The sequence below is a fragment of the Rhinatrema bivittatum genome, chromosome 3 (genome assembly GCF_901001135.1).
Source record: "Rhinatrema bivittatum chromosome 3, aRhiBiv1.1, whole genome shotgun sequence".
In the NCBI taxonomy this organism is placed as follows: Eukaryota; Metazoa; Chordata; class Amphibia; order Gymnophiona; family Rhinatrematidae; genus Rhinatrema; species Rhinatrema bivittatum.
The window spans coordinates 512,917,647-512,936,846 of record NC_042617.1 but is presented as its reverse complement, the minus strand read 5'-3'; the positions used below and the strand labels follow the sequence as shown (position 1 = coordinate 512,936,846).

Sequence of the window (19,200 nt, the reverse complement as noted above, 5' to 3'; positions counted from 1 at the left end):
TAGTAGGTAAGTGCAACGACACAATTGGCCTTTTTCCGTTTGCTCCCAGTTTGCCCCAGTAAAGGAGAGGACTTTATAAACCTCCTTCCTCCCAGGTCTCTGCGCTCTCATAACCTCCTTTCTGTCGCTCTCTCCTCCCTCTGCTGGTGCTGGCAATACAGCATGCTGCTGCTCAGCCCGCTTCTTCAAGGCTCCTCCGCTCTTGGCCATCTTGGGGTCCCTGGATTGTTACGTCTCCACCGACATCACTACGTAGGGCGAATTGTCGAGCCCAGTTGGTCCCCTGCTTCTTCCCCTCTCGCTAGGCCCGGGAATCGCTGTGTCTGGCCCTGCCGACAGCTCGCTTTCCGACTGGAGGCATGAAGAGATAGGTCTAGGGGGAGGACAGCCCTATCGTCTGGTGCCTGGGTGGTGTCTGGACCCCCTCCCGTACCAGCTTCTGGACCTCTTTCCCCTGAGCTGGCCGCGTACCTTACTACTTTTGGCGCTCCAGAGGTGGGAAGGGGCGGCTGTCTCTGAGTCCCATTGGCTGCACGAATCACGCCTCCACTGCGCCCCACCTGCCCCGTTTTCGAATAGCTTTCCCAGTGGTGCCTGACCTGCTCCCTCTGTCACCGCTCTTCCTCATGGTCGCCCCCACCGATTTTCAAGGAATTAAGACCTTTTGTCGCTGCTCTGAGGACACAAAATTCGAGAGCTCCTTTCTCCTCTCGTTCTCTCTTCAACTGCCGCCTGTCTGCCCTGACGTCATACAACTGCACCAATCATAACTTCGAATTTTAATCTTTTTCCCTTACTTCCTGCTCCTATTCCCCCCTCCCTTTCCTTTCCTCATCTCGCTCTTCCTGCCTTGCCTACCTAACCTACCCTCCCCCCTTTCCCTTGGCAGGCAATCCTTCGCACGCTTTTCCCATGTTATTGCTGCCGTGCTGTAAAATCAGCACGGCTTGCTTGAAGTGCTGCAAAGTCTGGAAAGTGAAGATATGCAGTCTAGACCATGGGAACCCACCGCAAAACCTCTGAACTTAAAACATTCTTTTGAATCAAGCGGTGTGCAGGGTAAGTATGTGAGTAAAATGCAGGCCACAAGGGAGTCAGTGTCATCGGATTCAGAGGTCGATAGTGTGGCTGAGCTGGAGGAAGAAGCACTTACTCGCAAGGAATTAAAAGCATGGTTCAAAGACTTCCGTCACAATATTATGCACCCAGTAAACTCTCAGTATACAAATGACTAGTCATTCATTCATCAGATGGAAAAATTGACAGTATTGAAATGGAACAAGATAGAGAAATATCAAACTACTTGGTCGATATTTCAAACTTGGCTGGCTGACAAAAGTGAGACTTTTCTACTGAATTGAACAGGGGATGTGGAAGGGTGATTTTGAAGTTTTTGTTAGTGTACATAGAACATTTCTGAATAAAAATTAAATAAAAAAAACAATAAAGTCTGAATCACCCATTGAAAATCAGACAAGTTTAGATAAGGCTTTAACGAGCATAACTTGCAAAGATTTAAAAAAACGAACTTTGTATCACAGTTTGGATTTGGGGCCACAGTGAAAGAGGAATCGAGGGTCACTCCCAGATCCCTCACCTAATGGGGAAGTATAATCTCATAACTCCAACAAGAGCATTGCTAACCTCTTGATGTGAAAGAAAAAATTATCAGTCTTGGCAACATTTAATTTCAAGTTATTTGCGGATAACCAATGGCTAATTGATTAAAAGCATCATTCAATTCATTATCAAATGACAACTCAACAGGAAAACAAATTTGAATGTCATCAGCAAATAACTTGAACGAGACCTCTAACTGCACCATTATCTTACAAAGGGGTCTCAAATAAATATTAAAAAGCAGAGGTGAGCATGTAGACCCCTGTGGCACCAATGAAAGCTTTTATGTTGCAGTGGGGATAGGTGTCTGTTGAAAGGTGTATGATTGGGAATGTGTTTGGATTGGTAAGGAGGGGGTGTGTATGGAGGTTGTGTGTTTCTGGTGGGATGTAGCTGTGTTTGTGTGTGTGTAGGTAGTGGGGTGGCTGTGAGGGAGTTATTTGCATGTGATGGTTTTTGGGGGATAAAGGAGTGTGTGCATGTGGGGACATGATTGTGCATGGGTGGCGATTCACTGGACATTGCGTGGTATTTTCTTTTTGAAAGGCTATGCTTTTCAGTGTAGGTGGGGGCTGTGGTTGGAGCAGGGGTTGTGTGTGTATGGAACACGTATTGAATTGGAGTTCTGTCACTTACTTTTTTGTATGTGTGTGGAGTAGTTGAATTAGTACAATAGTTATTTTCCCCATTTCTTTGAGGTGGGGGGTGGTAAGTGGAGGTGTATAATAGTATATAGAAGGGGTGGCTAATTCTGGTCCTTGAGAGCCACCTACAAGTCTGATTTTCAGGATATCCGCAATTAATATGCATGAGATAGATTTGCATATGGAGGCAGTGCATGCAAATCTATCTCATGCATATCCTGAAAACCAGGCCTGTTTGTGGCTCTCAAGGACCAACATTGGCCGCCACTCATACATAGGGATGTGTGGCAAGTGTGAGACACTGGCATTTTGGGGGGAGGTGGCATTGAAGATGCTTTCCAATACCATCCTTTGCCAGTTGTTTTAATTCTTGTCTCTATCTGCCTGTGCACTCTGGGCCACATTGCTGGTGGAAGTGAGCTTTTTGGAATGAAGCATTCTGCAGTTTTTCAGTCTCTCATAGAGAGCAAAGGGGATTTTTTTGAAGGCTCAGAGCTCTGAAAATATTAATTCAATGTTTCTGGGTTTCAAACTCAAAAAGGTATTCACATTGCCTTCCCGCATGCCAAATTTGGTTGAATGTGCAAGTTTGTCTTTGAGGGGGTATGGGCATGGGAGTAGGGGAACAAGTGGTAATGCAGGAGTGTGTGGGTTATAGGTTTTTATAGGAGAGTGTGTTTGGGTGTTTAGAAATTTATGGGAGCAAGGGGAACATGGTATGTATGGGGATGTGAATGTACATGGGAATTGTGGTATGGGGATAAACAGTGTCTTCATGGGTAGCAAGTAGGAATTTATGGGGAGTTGCGGCAAGTGTGTAGGTATGAATTTGTGTATGGGGTGTGGGGTATATGTGAGTGGGAGCAAAGGGGAGATGGCATTGACACTGTTTTTGGTACCAGGGCAGAGCAGCACCCACAACTCCTGACCACTCTCCCTATCTATGCTGATACAACCAGTATAAGAACTTGCCATACTGGGTCAGACCAAGGGTCCATCAAGCCCAGCATCCTGTTTCCAACAGTGGCCAATCCAGGTTACAAGTACCTGACAAGTACCCAAAAACTAAGTCTATTCCATGTTACTGTTGCTAGTAATAGCAGTGGCTATTTTCTAAGTCAACTTGATTAATAGCAGGTAATGGACTTCTCCTCCAAGAACTTATCCAATCCTTTTTTAAACCCAGCTATACTAATTGCACTAACCACATGCCCTGGCAACAAATTCCAGAGCTTAATTGTGCGTTGAGTGAAAAAGAACTTTCTTCGATTAGTTTTATGTGCCCCATGCTAACTTCATGGAGTGCCCCCTAGTCTTTCTATTATCCGAAAGAGTAAATAATCGATTCACATCTACCCGTTCTAGACCTCTCATGATTTTAAACATCTCTATCATATCCCCCCATAGCCGTCTCTTCTCCATGCTGAACAGTCCTAAAATCTTTAGTCTTTCCTCATAGGGGAGCTGTTCCATCCCCTTTCTCTGTACCTTCTGCTGGAGAGCTTGTGGTAGTAAATTGTGAAACAGCACATTATGCTGCAGTTGCAGCAGTAGTGACTGGTATAATTCAACAGGAAGGCTGCTTTGTGGCCATGGTTGTGCACAGCTTACAGGGAATCTTGTTTAGGAAGTAGGGGGGGGGGAAAGGTGAAGGGAGCTGCTGGGAGGGCAAGATAACAAAAGGAAGGTAGGAGAGCTATAAATGGTAAAAGAAAATTTTAGACGTACCCTGGTCATGATGTATCTGCATTTGTATTAGTGAGGAAAAAAAATATTCTTCAGTAAAACTGTAGGGGAGCTACAAATATAATTATACAGATTTGTATGCCTGCCCATCTTTTTTAAACATAAAGCTTTCTAAACACATTTATTAGGATAATTAATTAAGGAAAACCATAAATGTCAACTCTATAGTGGCCCAAGAAAACAAACCGGTAACCGATCCAAGATGGCCGATAGCCACTTGAATTGGCTCAGATTAGCATGGACCTCCATTTTATGTTGAGCAGCGAGTAGAATTGGAATATCATTGCTTTTACAGTGGTCCGCTGTTAAAAGTGGCTGATTTAAAAACAGGTCCAATAGTCAGTTTTTGCTGATAAATGTTTCTCTAACTATGACATATGAGAGGTCCATGCTAATCTGAGCCAATTCAAGTGGCTCTTAAGCCCCTGAGGCAGCTCGTTGAGCGAAACTCGGCCAGAGTCGGGCAAGATTCAATAAAGTCCATTTTATACTGATTCAACCTCTTGTGTTTTTAACTCTATAGTGGCAAAATAGTGATTTTGTGAGTGTTGTGTTTTCTGGTTTTGCCCTAGTACTTGCATTTTCCACAGAAAAAGCTCATTTCCGATGAGTTGGCATGCAGGTGGCAGCTGACCTTTTGAACACTGTTGTTCAAACTGAGGCTTGGAATGCTTACCTGCCTCAGAAAGAGACTTGGATAGTCTAATGAAATAATATAAATAGGAGAAATAATAAAAAATAAGTGTTCCGTATGAAATACAAAAAATAAAAAGTACAAAATGAAACCCTAATGGCAAAAAATAAAAGCAATTTTTTATTTAAATACATTAAATATTATCATGATGTTCAAGTTATATATAAATACAAAAAAGTGACATAAGAACAGTTTACTACAAAGAGCTGCACAGTGCAGACTGTTTAAACAATATACTCCAGAAAAGCTTCTGCAGATGCTGGTACAGACAAAATACCAAAAATTCAATATTACAATATAATACAAATTATTACAGTTCATGAAGGAAGCATCAAAACCTCTTTTCCTCAAAATGCTTCTTGGTTTTAGAGATACGTAAGGAACCGAGTCCACTTGCCCCAACAAAGCCCATTTATTTCATCACTAAAGCAGCTTCCTCAGGGGGGGAGTTTTATGACTATCATCATGCAGTGCCATTGGTCAGAGAGCTATTGCTTATACTTTGTGACACAGCTCAGAAACTAGCCCTCACGTTGCTAGAACTCTCCAGTCTTGGCTGGGATTTCAACGAGATCATATTTGTTCTAGTTCATGTGGACAGCCCTTTCCGAACTTCCCAGGCACTGCTAAGTATAGTGAAATTTATCTAGATAGCATCTATTGTATAAACCCTTATAACCCATTACAGGCTGCAAGTTAAATCTTTTCTGTTCACCATTCCTGCTTTTTGTTAATAAACTTTTTAGTTTCTCCAACATTTTATGTATTTTGTCTGTAGGTACATTTCCAGGAAGTGTGTAGGGCTGTTAGAGTGTAGCACTGATGCATTATGTGATATCTATAAAAAATACCTCAGTTCAATAGTTTCCCTTTATAAATCCATCATCACATATAAAATTGTACCACAAGTCATTCTGACATTAAAAAAACAGTTACTAGCTTCAGTTTATAATGGATCAATTATGATACAGGTGAACGCTGAACATGGCTAACAAGACATAGCAAAAAAACAGAATAGACCAATTTCTTGTAACCAGCATATATGAAAAAGAAAAACAAATTCCACTGTAAAATATTAGAACAGATCCAGAAAGAAAGGCAGTCCTGCAACTTGGAACTGTTCTGCTTCTCATTTTAATTCTTGTGAATATACAGCAAGCAGGCTAAAGTTCTGTTCAGCACCTAGCTTCATTCAGCAAATCTCATCGAGATGCTCCTAGGCATTCGAGTGACATGTTAAGGAACAAGGCCTGCTACTGAAATCCCCATTTCGTGTAGATTTTCTCCTTCAGCTGGAAAGGACTCAAACACATCATGAAGAGCCTTTTGTTGGAACAAAGCAGTATGAGAGGAGATCAACTCTTCTAAAGAGGGAGAAGTAGCTTCTGCAATAGGAAAATAAAATATGCAAGACAGTTTATATTCTTCCATTCCATGGGGCTTAAGCAATGCTGTGATTTTAATATTGACTCCTACAAGGTCAACAGTTTCATTAGATGTGGGCCATGCTGATGCTAAAGGTCTCTGTAGTATATGCTACCTATATGCAAACTGCTGTTATTCAAAAAAGTAGGGCCATCAACTGGCTCAGTGCCGTCTGGGACAAGTTCCTCTCTCCACTGCATCTATGCAGTTTTAGTTGCTTTACTTACAAAAACTGAATTACAAGCCCACAGATGCAGTGGAGGATAAAGAGAAATTTCTACTTACCTGATAATTTCCTCTAATGAAGGCAGCCCAATCCACACAAGAGCGTTATGCACCACTAACAGCAGATGGAGAGGAGTAAAAGCTGACATCATGGACATATAGCCCTGCTCCGACATAAGTCCGCCAGTATTCTCTGGAAAAGCCAAACTGTGGACAAAATGATTATAATTGAACATGACTTAATCAACCACTCATGCTTCCAACCAATAGGGAACACTGAGCACAGACAAAAGAATTAACATTCACTAAACTGAGGGGCTAGTTAAGACACATACCAGTCCTCAACCAATAGCAGGAACAATGCATTGTTTACTCCTAAACGGCAAACCAAAGGAAAAAAATGGCAGCCGAGGGCAGGTTGTGAATTGGCCTGACTTTCTTAGCGGAAAGGAAATCATCAAGTAAGTAGTAATTTCTCCTTCCTCTGCATTCAGGCAGGCCAATCCATACAAGTGGGATGCACTAAAGCTATTCCTGAACAGGGCAGAAGGTTGCCCGCGGTCCAGTCAACACCACCCGTGCAAAGGAGACATCCTCTCGAGCTAGAACATCCAAGCAGTAATGATGGAAAAAGTGTGCAAGGACGACCACGTCGCTGCTTGGCAAATCTCGACAGAGGACAATAATCAAATCTCCGCCCACGATACTGCCTGAGCCCTCATGGAACGCGGCCTAACATGCTTTGGCAAAGGAATCTCAATATCCAGAGGCAGCAGTGATGACTTCTTGAACCCAACAGGCTACTGTTGTTGCATTGTCTCTGACATTATCCTGACTGCCCAAGCATCTAGATGCTCGGCGAATCTCAAGCACGCCAGCCAAGCTGCCCGTGCTTCCAATCGATTGATGCTCCATTGCTATTCCTTAGCATTCCAACGACCTTGCACCAGCAACTCCTGAAATTGAGCCCCCCCAACCTAGAAAGCTCACATCTGTCGTGCGCACTAACCAATCAGATGCCTTCAAGGAAACTCCCTTCCTGAGATGATCCACTTGCAACCATCACTGTAATTGGATGCTCACCTCCAATGGTAAGTGAAGTTTCACCACGTAGACCTGTGACTGCAGACTCCACTGGGAAAGCAACATGTGCCCTCGCCCAGGGGACATCCTCCAACATATCTGCCATCAAACCCAGGACCTGTAGGTAAGACCACTTCTGAATGCGACTCTCTGGCAGAAACACTCTGCCCTACCTTATATCGAAATGAATGCCGAGATACTTCAGCATCTGAGACAACTTGTAGCTGCTCTTGGCCAAGTTCACCACCCAGCCTAGATCCTACAACAAGGAAACCACCTTGCAAGAAGCGTGATTCTCTTCCACACTGTTGGCCCAAATCCACCAGTCATCCAGGTACGGGTGAACCAGGATGTCGTTCTTGAGCAAGGATGCCGCTACCACCACCATGAGCTTGGAGAAGGTCCTGAGCACAGTGGCAAGCCCAAAGGGCAGGGCCTGAAATTGATAACGACATCCCAGAACAGAAACAGTTAATGTTCCCAGCGAATGGGAACATGCAGATAGGCCTCTGTCAGATCCAGATACGTGAGATATTTCCCCAATTGTACTGCCATTATTATAGTTGCTCGCGTCACCGGTTCACCCTGTTTACCTCCACCATGGAGCACAAGCAGTCACTAAGACTTCCGGACAGATTTATTAATCTCCAAGTACTGCAACAGACGCCACTTGATAGCCAAGGTACACAAAAGATAATACGATACACTAATCTCAATCCCTGTCCAATGTGGGCAGGGAAATAGACTGAATCAAATGAAACTCTGAAACCACTTTCGGCAAAAAGGAAGGCACAGTCCGAAGCTGTACCGCCCCCAGAGTCACAAGCAGAAAGGGTTCATGGCAAGAAAGAGTCTGCAGTTCAGAAACCCAATGTGCAGAACAGATTGTCACAAGAAAAACTGTCTTCGTGGTAAGTAGCCGCAAGGAAAGGCCACGCAACAGCTAAAAGGTAGGACCCACCAAGAAATTCAGGACCAGATTAAAGTCCCCCAGAGACACCAGAAGCTGCAAAGGAGAACGCAGATGCTTAACTCCCTTCAAGAACTGGGACTCATCTGGGTGGAAAGACAAAGGCCCACCACTAACTCGCCCCCTATAACAAGTGACAGCTGCATTTGAACCTTCAAAGTGTTACGGGCTAAGTCTTTACACAATACTTCCTGCAAAAATTCCAATATTAAAGGAATTTCCACTTTAAGTGGCTGAGAACCTCGCTCTTCACACCAGGCCTCGAAAACTCTCCAAACTCTAACATAAGCCAGAGACATAGAAAATGTTCTGCCTGGATCAAATTGGAAATCACTGCAGCAGATTAACCACACTTCAACAACTGAGCCCTCTCAAGGGCCAAACCGTAAGACAAAATAGACTCAGATCATCATTGAGAATGGGTCTCTGCCGCAACAGATCTTTCCAAAGTGGCAGTCTGAGAGGACTGCCCACCAGCAGCCTCTGCAGATCGGCATGCCTCAGCCTCCGGGGTCAATCCAGAGCCACCAAAAGTATGGTTTTGGTCTGATTTGAAATCTTCTGAACGATCCTGCCTATCAGACGCCAGGGCGGGAAGAAACAGAACACACCGTCCCGTAGCCACCCTTGGACGAAAGCATCGATACCAAGTGCGTTTGGATCCCTTCCGCGACCGAAGAACTGTGGAACCTTTGCATTGCCGGAAGTCACCAGCAAATCTAGATTCGAGCGACCCCAGTACTCCATTATGAGTTGAAAGGCTTCATCCACTAACTCCCTCTCTTCTGGGTCCAAGCTCTGCCTGTTGAGAAACTCGGCCCTTTCATTGTCCCACATTGCAAAATGGGAGACAGATATATCTAGAAGATGTTGCTCTGCCCATACCATGAGTACATCTATCTCTTCTGACACTTGTTGGCTTCTGGTTCCACCCTGATTGATGTATGTCCACCATCTGCTGGAGACGAAGAATACTGGTGGGCTGATGTCTAGCCAGAGCTATATGTCTGTGACGTCAGCTTTTACTCCATCTCAATCTGCTGGTACAGGTGCATAACCCACTTGTGTGGACTGGCTTCCCTGAATGCAGAGGAAGGATGAGTTGAGCCTATTCAGATGATAAAATGAAACAGCAGCTAACACTAACTAAAATACAAAACGTATGAGTTTTTCTATAACCAAAACATTAAACAGCATGTAACTTATGTTATAGTGAACACTGAGATTTAGTTTCTCAAGAGACCACAGTGTTGCTTAAAACAATCACTTATCTCCAGTTCAGCTTATTTTGATGTTCACATCTTTAAAACTCAATATTTATCATTGATGGATATTTGAAGGACTTTCAGCTTTCTGACAGGCAAAAAATGTCATGTATTACATCAAAAGTTTGTTCTTCACCTCTGCAGATATCAACAACCAAAAGGTCCTAGTTTTTTTAATCAGCAGGACTGAAGTGTGCTATGTTATATTGTCTCCTCACAGTACGTTTTACCAGAACCTCTGCAAACTTGACCCATATCAATTTATGTTATTTGATTGGTTCCTGGAAGATCAATATTTTATCAGACCTTGGAACCTTTGGCATAAGTGTCTTAAGATTTCAGGACTACTCATTATGAAAACAAACAATCAAGGTTTATTGAAAAGATGTACTAAACAGGCATAAAGTTAAGAAGGGAACTCTGGTTCAGGCACTATCAATTCTGCACACAATGGAAACAATTCTGCACACAATGGTAACAATTATGCTATGTGCAACTGTATCATTATATAAGCTCTTTGGAGCAGGCACTTTTTGCAGCAGCAGAATGGTCATTGTCATGCAGCATTGGCTGGTTGCATTAACTGTTTGTCACCTCTTGCTCCTGCCACACTGCTGGGCCAACAGTTCTCCCAGGTTTTACAGAAATCCAGAAAAGCATGAGGCAAAAGCAATAGATGGCTGTATATACAGCAAGTGTTGCACTATGGTGACAACTGTGCTACTGTGTGCCTACCCCATATGACACGCAGCTGCACATATAACAACTCTGCATCTCCAACTAGAGTAGAATCCATTTGGCTCAGGGGTGCCAGCACAGAGGGTCTCTGGCTTGAGTATTCCAATGCTTAGCCGGGTTTATTAAACTTGGAAATTCATCTCCTGGGTTGGAGGTGCAGTAAAGTTTAAACACTAGGCACTAGAAATGTAAGTTAACTTTATTCCACAACTGACCCAGGAGTTCAGTTTCCACCATTAGGAAAACACGAATTAAGCCTTCAGGGCTTAATACACTTCCCTCCAATGCTAATGCTTTCATTAAATATGGGATTTACCTGAATGCATGCTAACCGTGGGTAAAATCAGGCACACAAAAACGTGCACACAACAGGAGTAACCATGTGCACTTAATTACATTGGCTTCTTTGAAAGAAACACAAAAGGAATGTGATAGGTAATGACCGAGGAAACCAATAGCCCTAACACAGTTCTTCTAAAGTTTCCGCCCCCCTCAGTTTCATCACTCTCCCCTGCTCTTTGTAGTTTGCCCCTCCTTATAGCCTTGAAAACAAATAGTACCACAGCAATGCAACTTGTAATTTACGTATATATTTCTGCTACACCATCCTTAACTTATTCTGCACTGACCCAATAAAAAAAAAGAGAGCATAGCTCCTGAAAGCTAGTCATAAATGCATTAAGATAGTCCAATAAGAAAAAGTATCACGTATATAACTTGTCTGCTTACCCTCATTTCTCAATGCACTGAAAAACTTGGTTTCTTCCAAATCAAGCTATAGATTAATCTCATATAAGCAGTTTAGAATCATCACAATTAAATCTACAAATACACACTTTCTTACCTTTACAACTGATGACGACTTCTGTTGGAAGACAGTGGGTGATGTCACCATAAACCAGTTTTACACATAAACAGACCATGTGGTTTTCCCATGCCACATTGTATGCAAAAGACAGCAAGTTACACAAAGAATTTCTCTGCAAGGTCCCACAAAGCACAGTGGAAGAATGGTCCTATGAAAATCAATGGAAGAGGAGAAGCTTATTAAAAAAAAAAAAAGGGAGCTACTTTAGAAAGATGTCTGTGTAAAAAAAAAAAAAAATTACAAAAGATGCTTTTTTTTTTCTTCTAATGTTCTCAGGTTTAAGAAGACCTGCCCTGTCAGACAGAAAAGCTAAAATGTAGCATTTCTACACTGGGACAAGCAGAAGCATCACCAGGGTATTCTTTTGTATATAGGGTTGCCAACTTTTCCATAGATCAGACTGGACACTTGAGGACCTGGGGTGCAGTGGGGGAATGGTACCCCCTTCATTTACATACATTTTAGATCCTGCCAGAGAACTGCCAACAGTGTATCTATATATCTGCAGAACCAATAGGAGCTGAGGGCTGCGCTGTGCACCACCTCCTCTCCCTATGCTGTGCAATCACAGATTGGGAAAGGAGGCAGGGATACAGCATGGCTCTCCTCTGATAGGCGCCGACCTGCCTCTCTTCCTCTAACTAAGAGGCTGTGGGGAAAAAAAGGATCCACCTGCAAAACCGGACATTTAGCGTCCGGTCGGTACTTCTGACTGGACGCTGTACAGAATGCCTGAAAGCCTGGCTGTCCGGTCCAAAACTGGACAGTTGGCAACCCTAGTTTCATACAAAGTATCAAACAGCATTGAAAGCCAAACCAAGTGGCAGAAGTCACAAGAACTCTATGGGCCTTATAAATGAACAAAAATATTTTGACAGCTCCTGGATTTAAAAAAAAAATATTCCGGATATGATTTGGCTTAGATAAGAATGTCCCTCTTGCATATGGCATAAGCCATGCCCTGCATACATTAACACAGTTTGGTGGGTTCTCCTTACAACCACAGGGAGAGAGAAATATTTAAAATGCAGCCATTTCAGCCCATTCCTTCCAGTTTATCTGGAAGGAATGGGCTGAAACGGCTTATTCAGCTTCAAAGCTGACAAATAGCCAAGACCTTCCCTATGGCATAGACATCAAGAGAAAGCTGAGGAGGCCTCCAGGAGCATATAAAATCACAATCTTTATGTTGGTTGCACTCCCCCCATTGGATTCACTTACAAGCCATCAGCATGAGTGTTATGGAAGCGGCAAGGTCAGCCAAACACATGGGAAATGAAAAAAAGCTAAACACATGGAGAGGACAGAATTGTAGAATTTACAATTTGATTGTATCTACAATTTTCCAGTGTTTTGGTCTACATTTTTACACACGTGACAATTTTGGTGCCATGACACTAAAGAGGTACCTGAGGCGCTAGAAGTAAACGACCCCCACTGTATCCGACCAAGCATGATGCCCTTCACTGTTGCACTAACTTCTAAATAGAGTCAACATGTACAGTGTGATGACAGCATCTCCAGTGCCTCTGAGGTTCTGACTATGGATGTCCCTGGTGGTGGGAGTCGTTGCCCCAAGGGTATCCTATGTACCTGACAATGCTCCAAGAGGCTGATTGCAATGCTTGAATTGGGATCATGGATAGCTCACCTTCCTGTCACATAATGGCGGAAGGGAAGCCCATAGTAATCAATGGTGCTCTGCGGTGGTCCCCTGCAGCATCTGACCGCATCCACCGGTGCCCACAGTAGCAATGATGCTCCTGATGCCAATAGGCGCCTGCAGACAGCCAAGTGGCATCCAGGTGCTCACAGCGCCCAAACAGCACAGGCTGAAGATGTCCGAGGGTCAGTGGCACCAATGGAGATCAGTGACTGAAGGAGTCAATGGTCCGGCAGTACCAATGACACCCGCAGTGCCCAAAGGCGGAGACCCAGTGGCACAGACATGCCACCTGGTACCCCGCAGCCTCGACATACCATATTAATGCCTAAAGGATAGATGATGGCAGCCATCCTCGACGGTTCCCCTCAGCTCAGCTATGCGCCTAAGGGAGTTGATGCTGCTGGCTCAATGGCGTCCATGCTAGTGTCTATGGCTGACACTAGCCTTGACAGCAACTCCTGCGCTCGGCAGCACAGATGATGCTCGAAGCCCCACAGGGTCTCAGATGCCCCATGAACCCAGTGCCTTTGGTGCTGTATGGTGGCTACAGGCACCCTAGAGTGTCAGCGCCCAAGGCACCTGACTGCCTTAGACCATCAATGGCAAACCTCGATGCCCCTCAGTATCCCTTCGAACAACATAAAGGGGGCTCTTTGGCACTGTAAATGCTTGATAGCCTTGAGGGTACCGGGCCATGGTGCATCCTGGTTGCCCAAGTGCTCCAAGGTGCCTCAGATTGATGGCGACCTTGGCACTCGACGGAGCCACAGACGTCCCAGGCCTGAAGCTTTTGTTGGTTGAGGGCTTCCATGGTGCTCAAGGGTTCTCAGGACCCCCATACCCTGGCAGTCGATGGCGATCCTGATGCCCCCTGGAGGCACTGGTGCTAGACATCACTGAGCACAGCCACGAATGACATCACTGGCAAACTCGCCCGACAGCTGCCATGGCACTCGAAAGTGGCTATGCATCTTAATGGCATTGAGGGCGGTCATGCACCTCTATGGCAGTCCTGGCCCCTGATGCGGTCTGGATCATGACACTTGATTTCGGTGCTGTGACTGCCTCATTGAGGCCCATGGCAGTCGATGATGCTCGGATCGATGCCATTCCTCCAGCTTGTTGTCATCTACAGCATACGACTGTGCCCGCCGATGCCTACGGCATGGAAAGGATTCTACACCCAGCCAGGGCAATCAACAGCATGCAAAACACTCAATGGCCCTTATGGCATCGAGGGCGGTCCACACCTTGGTGGTGAGGGCACCCTGGCCCCTCATTGGCAGTCTTAGTCCCTAACACAGTCCTGACATCACCTCCTAGATAAATTGGTGCGCTGGCACAGGTTTGCATGGGCAACTATTACCAGGCTTGGCACCAAAAGTACAGCAGCAAAACTGCTTGCCCAGGTTCCTGCGCACCCTCTCACAAGGAGACTGCACTTTCAGCATTGGCAAGCAGGAAGGGAGGCTACGCCATCCAGGATCCTGTACATGAAGACTAGTTCCCCTCCAGGAACAGTGCAATCCTCGAACCCTTTGCTGTCCGCACCTCCATTGTTGCCGATCGATCGGTAAAATGACATTGAACTCCTGCCCGGGTAGAACTCAAGACAAGACCCCAGGCTCAGCGGCCTACATTGATCACTCATGGACTGCATTTTGTCAGTCCTGTCAGCACCAGACAAAAGCACAAAAACAGACAGAGCAAAGTGAGGACACAAAATCTAAACTGCAGATGCGGTATTTATTTATTTATTAAGGAATACATTTAGACTCTGCCATGCTGCACAGCAACTAAGGCCATCCATGCAGCTGGCAGAAAGTTGAAAAGAAGAGCAAATTAAATAAATAAATACAAACTACTGTAAGGAAAAAGAAAGCAAAACAGCTGCAGCTCCAGAAAAAAAATCACCAACTAAAACTGTGAGGAGAGAACAAAGCTAAATACCATGACCATATGACTGTGGGGAAAAAAGAAAAAAAAAAAAAGACTGAGGGACTCTGCCTAGGGGGCAGGGTGATAACTACAGCTGCACATGGCTCAGGAGGGCATGTCTGAAAGCTTTAGAATCTTTGAGATCAATGTTCTGGGTCATCTCCATCCGAAGATGTCACCCATGTATGAGGACTACCATCCTGCTTGCCCACGGAGAATGACATTGCTACAGGAAGATGTTAGCTGCCCAAGATCAGAATGAATAAACAGTGGTAACAGGACCCAATGAAAGTTTGCTTAATGTAAATGGGGTTCTCCATAGACAGCAGGATGAATTAGACATTACATGTGATTGACATCATTTGACAGCGCTAAAAGGGACTCATCTCTAGCTTAGTAAACATTTTATTACCAAGCATGCATGGGAGGTACTGCATGCACGCTGCCTCGTGAGCCCCTCAGTTCACTGTATAATTTAGCTTTAGCAAAGTAGTCAACTCTCCAGGGAGGCAGAAGGGTATTAAGCATTGCTAATTCATCCTGCTGTTTAAGGAGAACCAGGTTTACAGTAAGTAAACTCACTTTCTCCATCGAAAAGCAGGGTTGAGTTAACTGTGATACATAGGAAGTCCCAAGCTGAAGGTTGAAAGTGGAGCTCCTACTGTATAAGTAACTCGGCTCCCCCATGGACAATAGACTATTGGGTGAACAGGCAGAGGAAAATTGATTGCCCAATGCTGTTGTCACTTTTTGATAGATTGTCCAGTTGTTGTGCCTGTTGCACGCCGTTGGGTACATTTGGTGCATGTTTGGACATCCTCAGATCAGTACTCACCCATATGTGAGGACTACCATCCTGCTTGTCCTGTGAGAAAGTAAATGTTGCTTACCTGTAACAGGTGTTCTCACAGGACAGCAGGATGTTAGTCTTCACGAAACCTGCCCGCCGCCCCACGGTGTTAGGTTCGTAACATTTTATTTTATTTTTTGGCACTGCCTGTAGCTTTCAAATAAGACTGAAGGGGGACCCCTGCTGGCTGCAGGATTAGTGCCATGCTGGGCATGCCCAGTAGGGGCCAGTCAAAGTTCTGGAAACTTTGACAGAAGTTTTCCGTGATTGGGCTCCATCCTGATGATGTCACCCATATGTGAGGACTAACATCCTGCTGTCCTGTGAGAACACCTGTTACAGGTAAGCAACATTTGTTTACTAGTGAGCATGTGTGCACATGCTGCTTCATAAGCCCCCTCAGTTTTATTTTGACCAAGCTTCTGCACAAATGTGTTGTCGTCTCTCCCTCCCCCCCCCCCCCCCCACCTGAACGACATTATCTTACTGTTTTTGATTTTGCCTCCTGCCTCAGGAAGTCTTATGAAAAGATGACGACCAGTTCCAGAAAGGCCATGCTTAAAGGCTTCAAAGATTGTAGCTACAGGCTGTCAATCATGACATCTGCTACAAGTGCCTGGAACTGGGAGCAGGCCATGACTTTGAATTGCTATGGCTGTGGTCAAATGGCCTCTAGAACCCAGCAGAACTAAGTATGTTCAGTCAAGCAAAGGCTTTTCAGTAGGGCTCCTTCACATATGGCATCGGCTGGGGAGCTGCTTGCGGCTTTTGCTTTCGGGCCTGGCGAGGCTGAGGTTTTTGAAAAGGCCTCGTAGTTCGGGACCTTGTTGGTGGAGGATAGTACTTCCTTGGACAGAAGAATGACTTCTTAGAGTCCTTCCTAAAGGGCTGTCTTGAGGGGAAGTCGGAAGGTATCGATGAGAGCTGTTTAAGGGTCTCATGATGGTCCTTTAATTCAGCCACTATTTGCTGGATCTGTTCACCGAAGAGATTGTCTCCTACACATGGTAGGTCAGATAGCCTGTCTTGTACTTCTGGGCAAAAGTCAGAAGATTTGAGCCCGGTCCATTGTCTTGCCGAAATGGCAGCTGCAGACACTCTAGTAGAGGTGTCGAAGATATCGTAAGCTGTTCTTATCTCATGCTTTCCTGCCTCAAACCCCTTGTTAACAAGGATTTGAAGCTGTTCTTGGAACTGGTCAGGCAGGGTTTCAGAGAAGTCCTGTATCTGCTTGAAAATGACCCTATTGTATTGGGTCATATATAGCTGGTAAGCAGCAATTCTGGAGATGAGCATGGTCCCTTGGAACACTCGTCGACCAATATTGTCTAGGAACTTGTGTTCCTTAACAGGAGGGGTAGATGAGTGAGGCTTCGTCCTTTTTGCTTTCTTTTGAGCCGATTCTACCACAACTGAGTGGTGGTCGAGCTGAGATTTTTGAAAGCCAAGGGCTGACTGTACTAAATAGGTCAGCTTTTCTGTGTACTGGGGCAATGGATCCAGGGTTTTCCCAGTTCTTTTTGAGGAGGTCAAGAAGAACTTGATGAATGGGAATAGAAGTGATCACTTTAGGGGCATCCAGGAATTGGAGGAGCTCCATCATCTGGTGCCTATCATCCTGCTCCGTCTGAATCCGAAAAGGGACCAACTCAGACATTTCCTTCACAAAATTAATGAAAGAAAGGTCCTCTGGAGGAGAACGCTTTCTACTTTCAGTAGGAGAGGGAGGTGAAGTCTGTGGAAGTATCATCACCCCAGGTGTCATAAGGAACAGCAGACTGACCTGTAGGACGAGAAGGGGGTTGGATACTCGAAGGCCCCGGCTGAGGCTCCGAGAAAATCGCCGGGGGCACCGTGGACGGCCTGGAAGGCATCAGTGCCGGTATCGAAGGCATTGATGGCGCCGATGTGCGTATTGCCCCCGATGAATGAATCGGTGGCGAGGGACGAATTGGCATCAATGGCTGAGGTAATACTCCCAAAGAAGGAATGCGGAACGGTGTTTCTCCTACCGAAGAAGCTGTCAACGGGGAGCGCACCAGAGCCATCGGAGACCCGGGAATCACCGGTGGAAGGCCGGTCATGAGTGCCTCCATCCGGGATAGCAGCGGTGCCAGCGCTGCTGCAATCGGGTCGGTGACCGGTTCCACTCTCAGTGCCGGTGTCGGAGGAACCTGGAGCCGTTGCATCGCCTTGTTGATGCCTCCTGGACCAGCCGGTCCAGTTCTTCCCAGAGACCTGGAGCAAGCAGCCCCGGCTCCGTGACGGAAGAGAGAGGCGGAGACACAGTCGGAGGGACCACCTTTACAGGCGGAATCGCGACTCCCAAACCCCGATCGGGTGAGGGTGGCCTTGATGTCCCGGTCGCAGGAATGGTTGGTGCCATTCCTGGACGGGGCTTCTTCGATGGTTTCGCTCCCTCGACGGTCCGAGACTTACGATGCTGATGGCGATGTTTCTCCCTACGATCCCCTCGATCTTAAGGGGGAGTAACGGGAGTCGATGGCCGCGAAGACGTCGATGGCGGATGGTCACCAGACGGTGGTCGATGCTGGTGCGACTTCGACGGTGCCGGTTCCGATGACATCGATGCGATGGATGGCGTCGGGGTGTGAGCACGGAAGAGGAGTCCCATCTTCTCCATTCTGGCTTTGCGACCTTTTGGTGTCATGAGGGCACATTTGGTGCAAGTAAGGACATCATGCTCACAGCCTAAACACATTACACAGACTCCATGAGGGTCTGTGATAAACATTGTACACATACAGTCCGGGCACCGACGAAACCCCAACGCCATGGCCATAGAAAAAAATCGAGCTGCGGTACGGTCGACAGTCAGTAGGCCGCGAGGGCCAAACTCGACAGTAATCGACGAAAGACTGTCAAAAAACTTACTGGAGTACCGCGGCCTGAAAAAAGTTAGAGGAGGGACCCCTGTGGGGCAATTTAAGTTTAATTAACTCCGTGAGGAAAATTCCTGTCAGGAATCTCTTCAGAGCTCCTAAACCGCGAGGCTACTGCTGCGCGGAAAAGAGAAGACTGAAGGGTGACCCCTGCTGGCTGCAGGGTTAGTGCCATGCTGGGCATGCCCAGTAGGGGCCAGTCAAAGTTCTGGAAACTTTGACAGAAGTTTTCCGTGATTGGGCTCCATCCTGATGATGTCCCCCATATGTGAGAACTACCATCCTGCTTGTCCTGTGAGAAAAATCTTTACCGAGTTAGATGGGTCTGCTCAATGCCATTGGATGACATCACTCACATGTCATGGCTAATTTAATCCTGCTTGTAGATGAAGCACTTAAGCTTCCAAGTTTCATAACTGCTGGCAAAGGTAGCTTACAGTATCAGTATAGTGAAAGAGAAGAAAATTAGGTCTTACCTCCAATAATTTTCATTCGTGTAGTACCAAGGATCAGTCCAAACTCCTGGGTTGTGCCTCCGCACCAGCAGATGGAAACAGAGCAAGAT

The 19,200-nt window shown here is 45.7% G+C and overlaps 1 protein-coding gene across 1 annotated transcript in view; it reads right to left on the bottom strand.

Annotated features, from left to right (window-relative positions):
- Positions 1–4,801: 4,801 nt before the first annotated feature.
- The window catches only part of CENPO (centromere protein O), a 49,289-nt gene continuing 34,890 nt past the window's right edge, over positions 4,802–19,200 (bottom strand). The window contains exons 6-7 of the mRNA XM_029596194.1: positions 11,255–11,426; positions 4,802–6,089 (exon numbers count right to left, since the gene is read on the bottom strand). Coding sequence (XP_029452054.1) covers positions 5,941–6,089; positions 11,255–11,426 — 321 coding nt within the window. The 3' untranslated portion in view covers positions 4,802–5,940. The remainder of the gene's footprint in view (positions 6,090–11,254; positions 11,427–19,200) is intronic.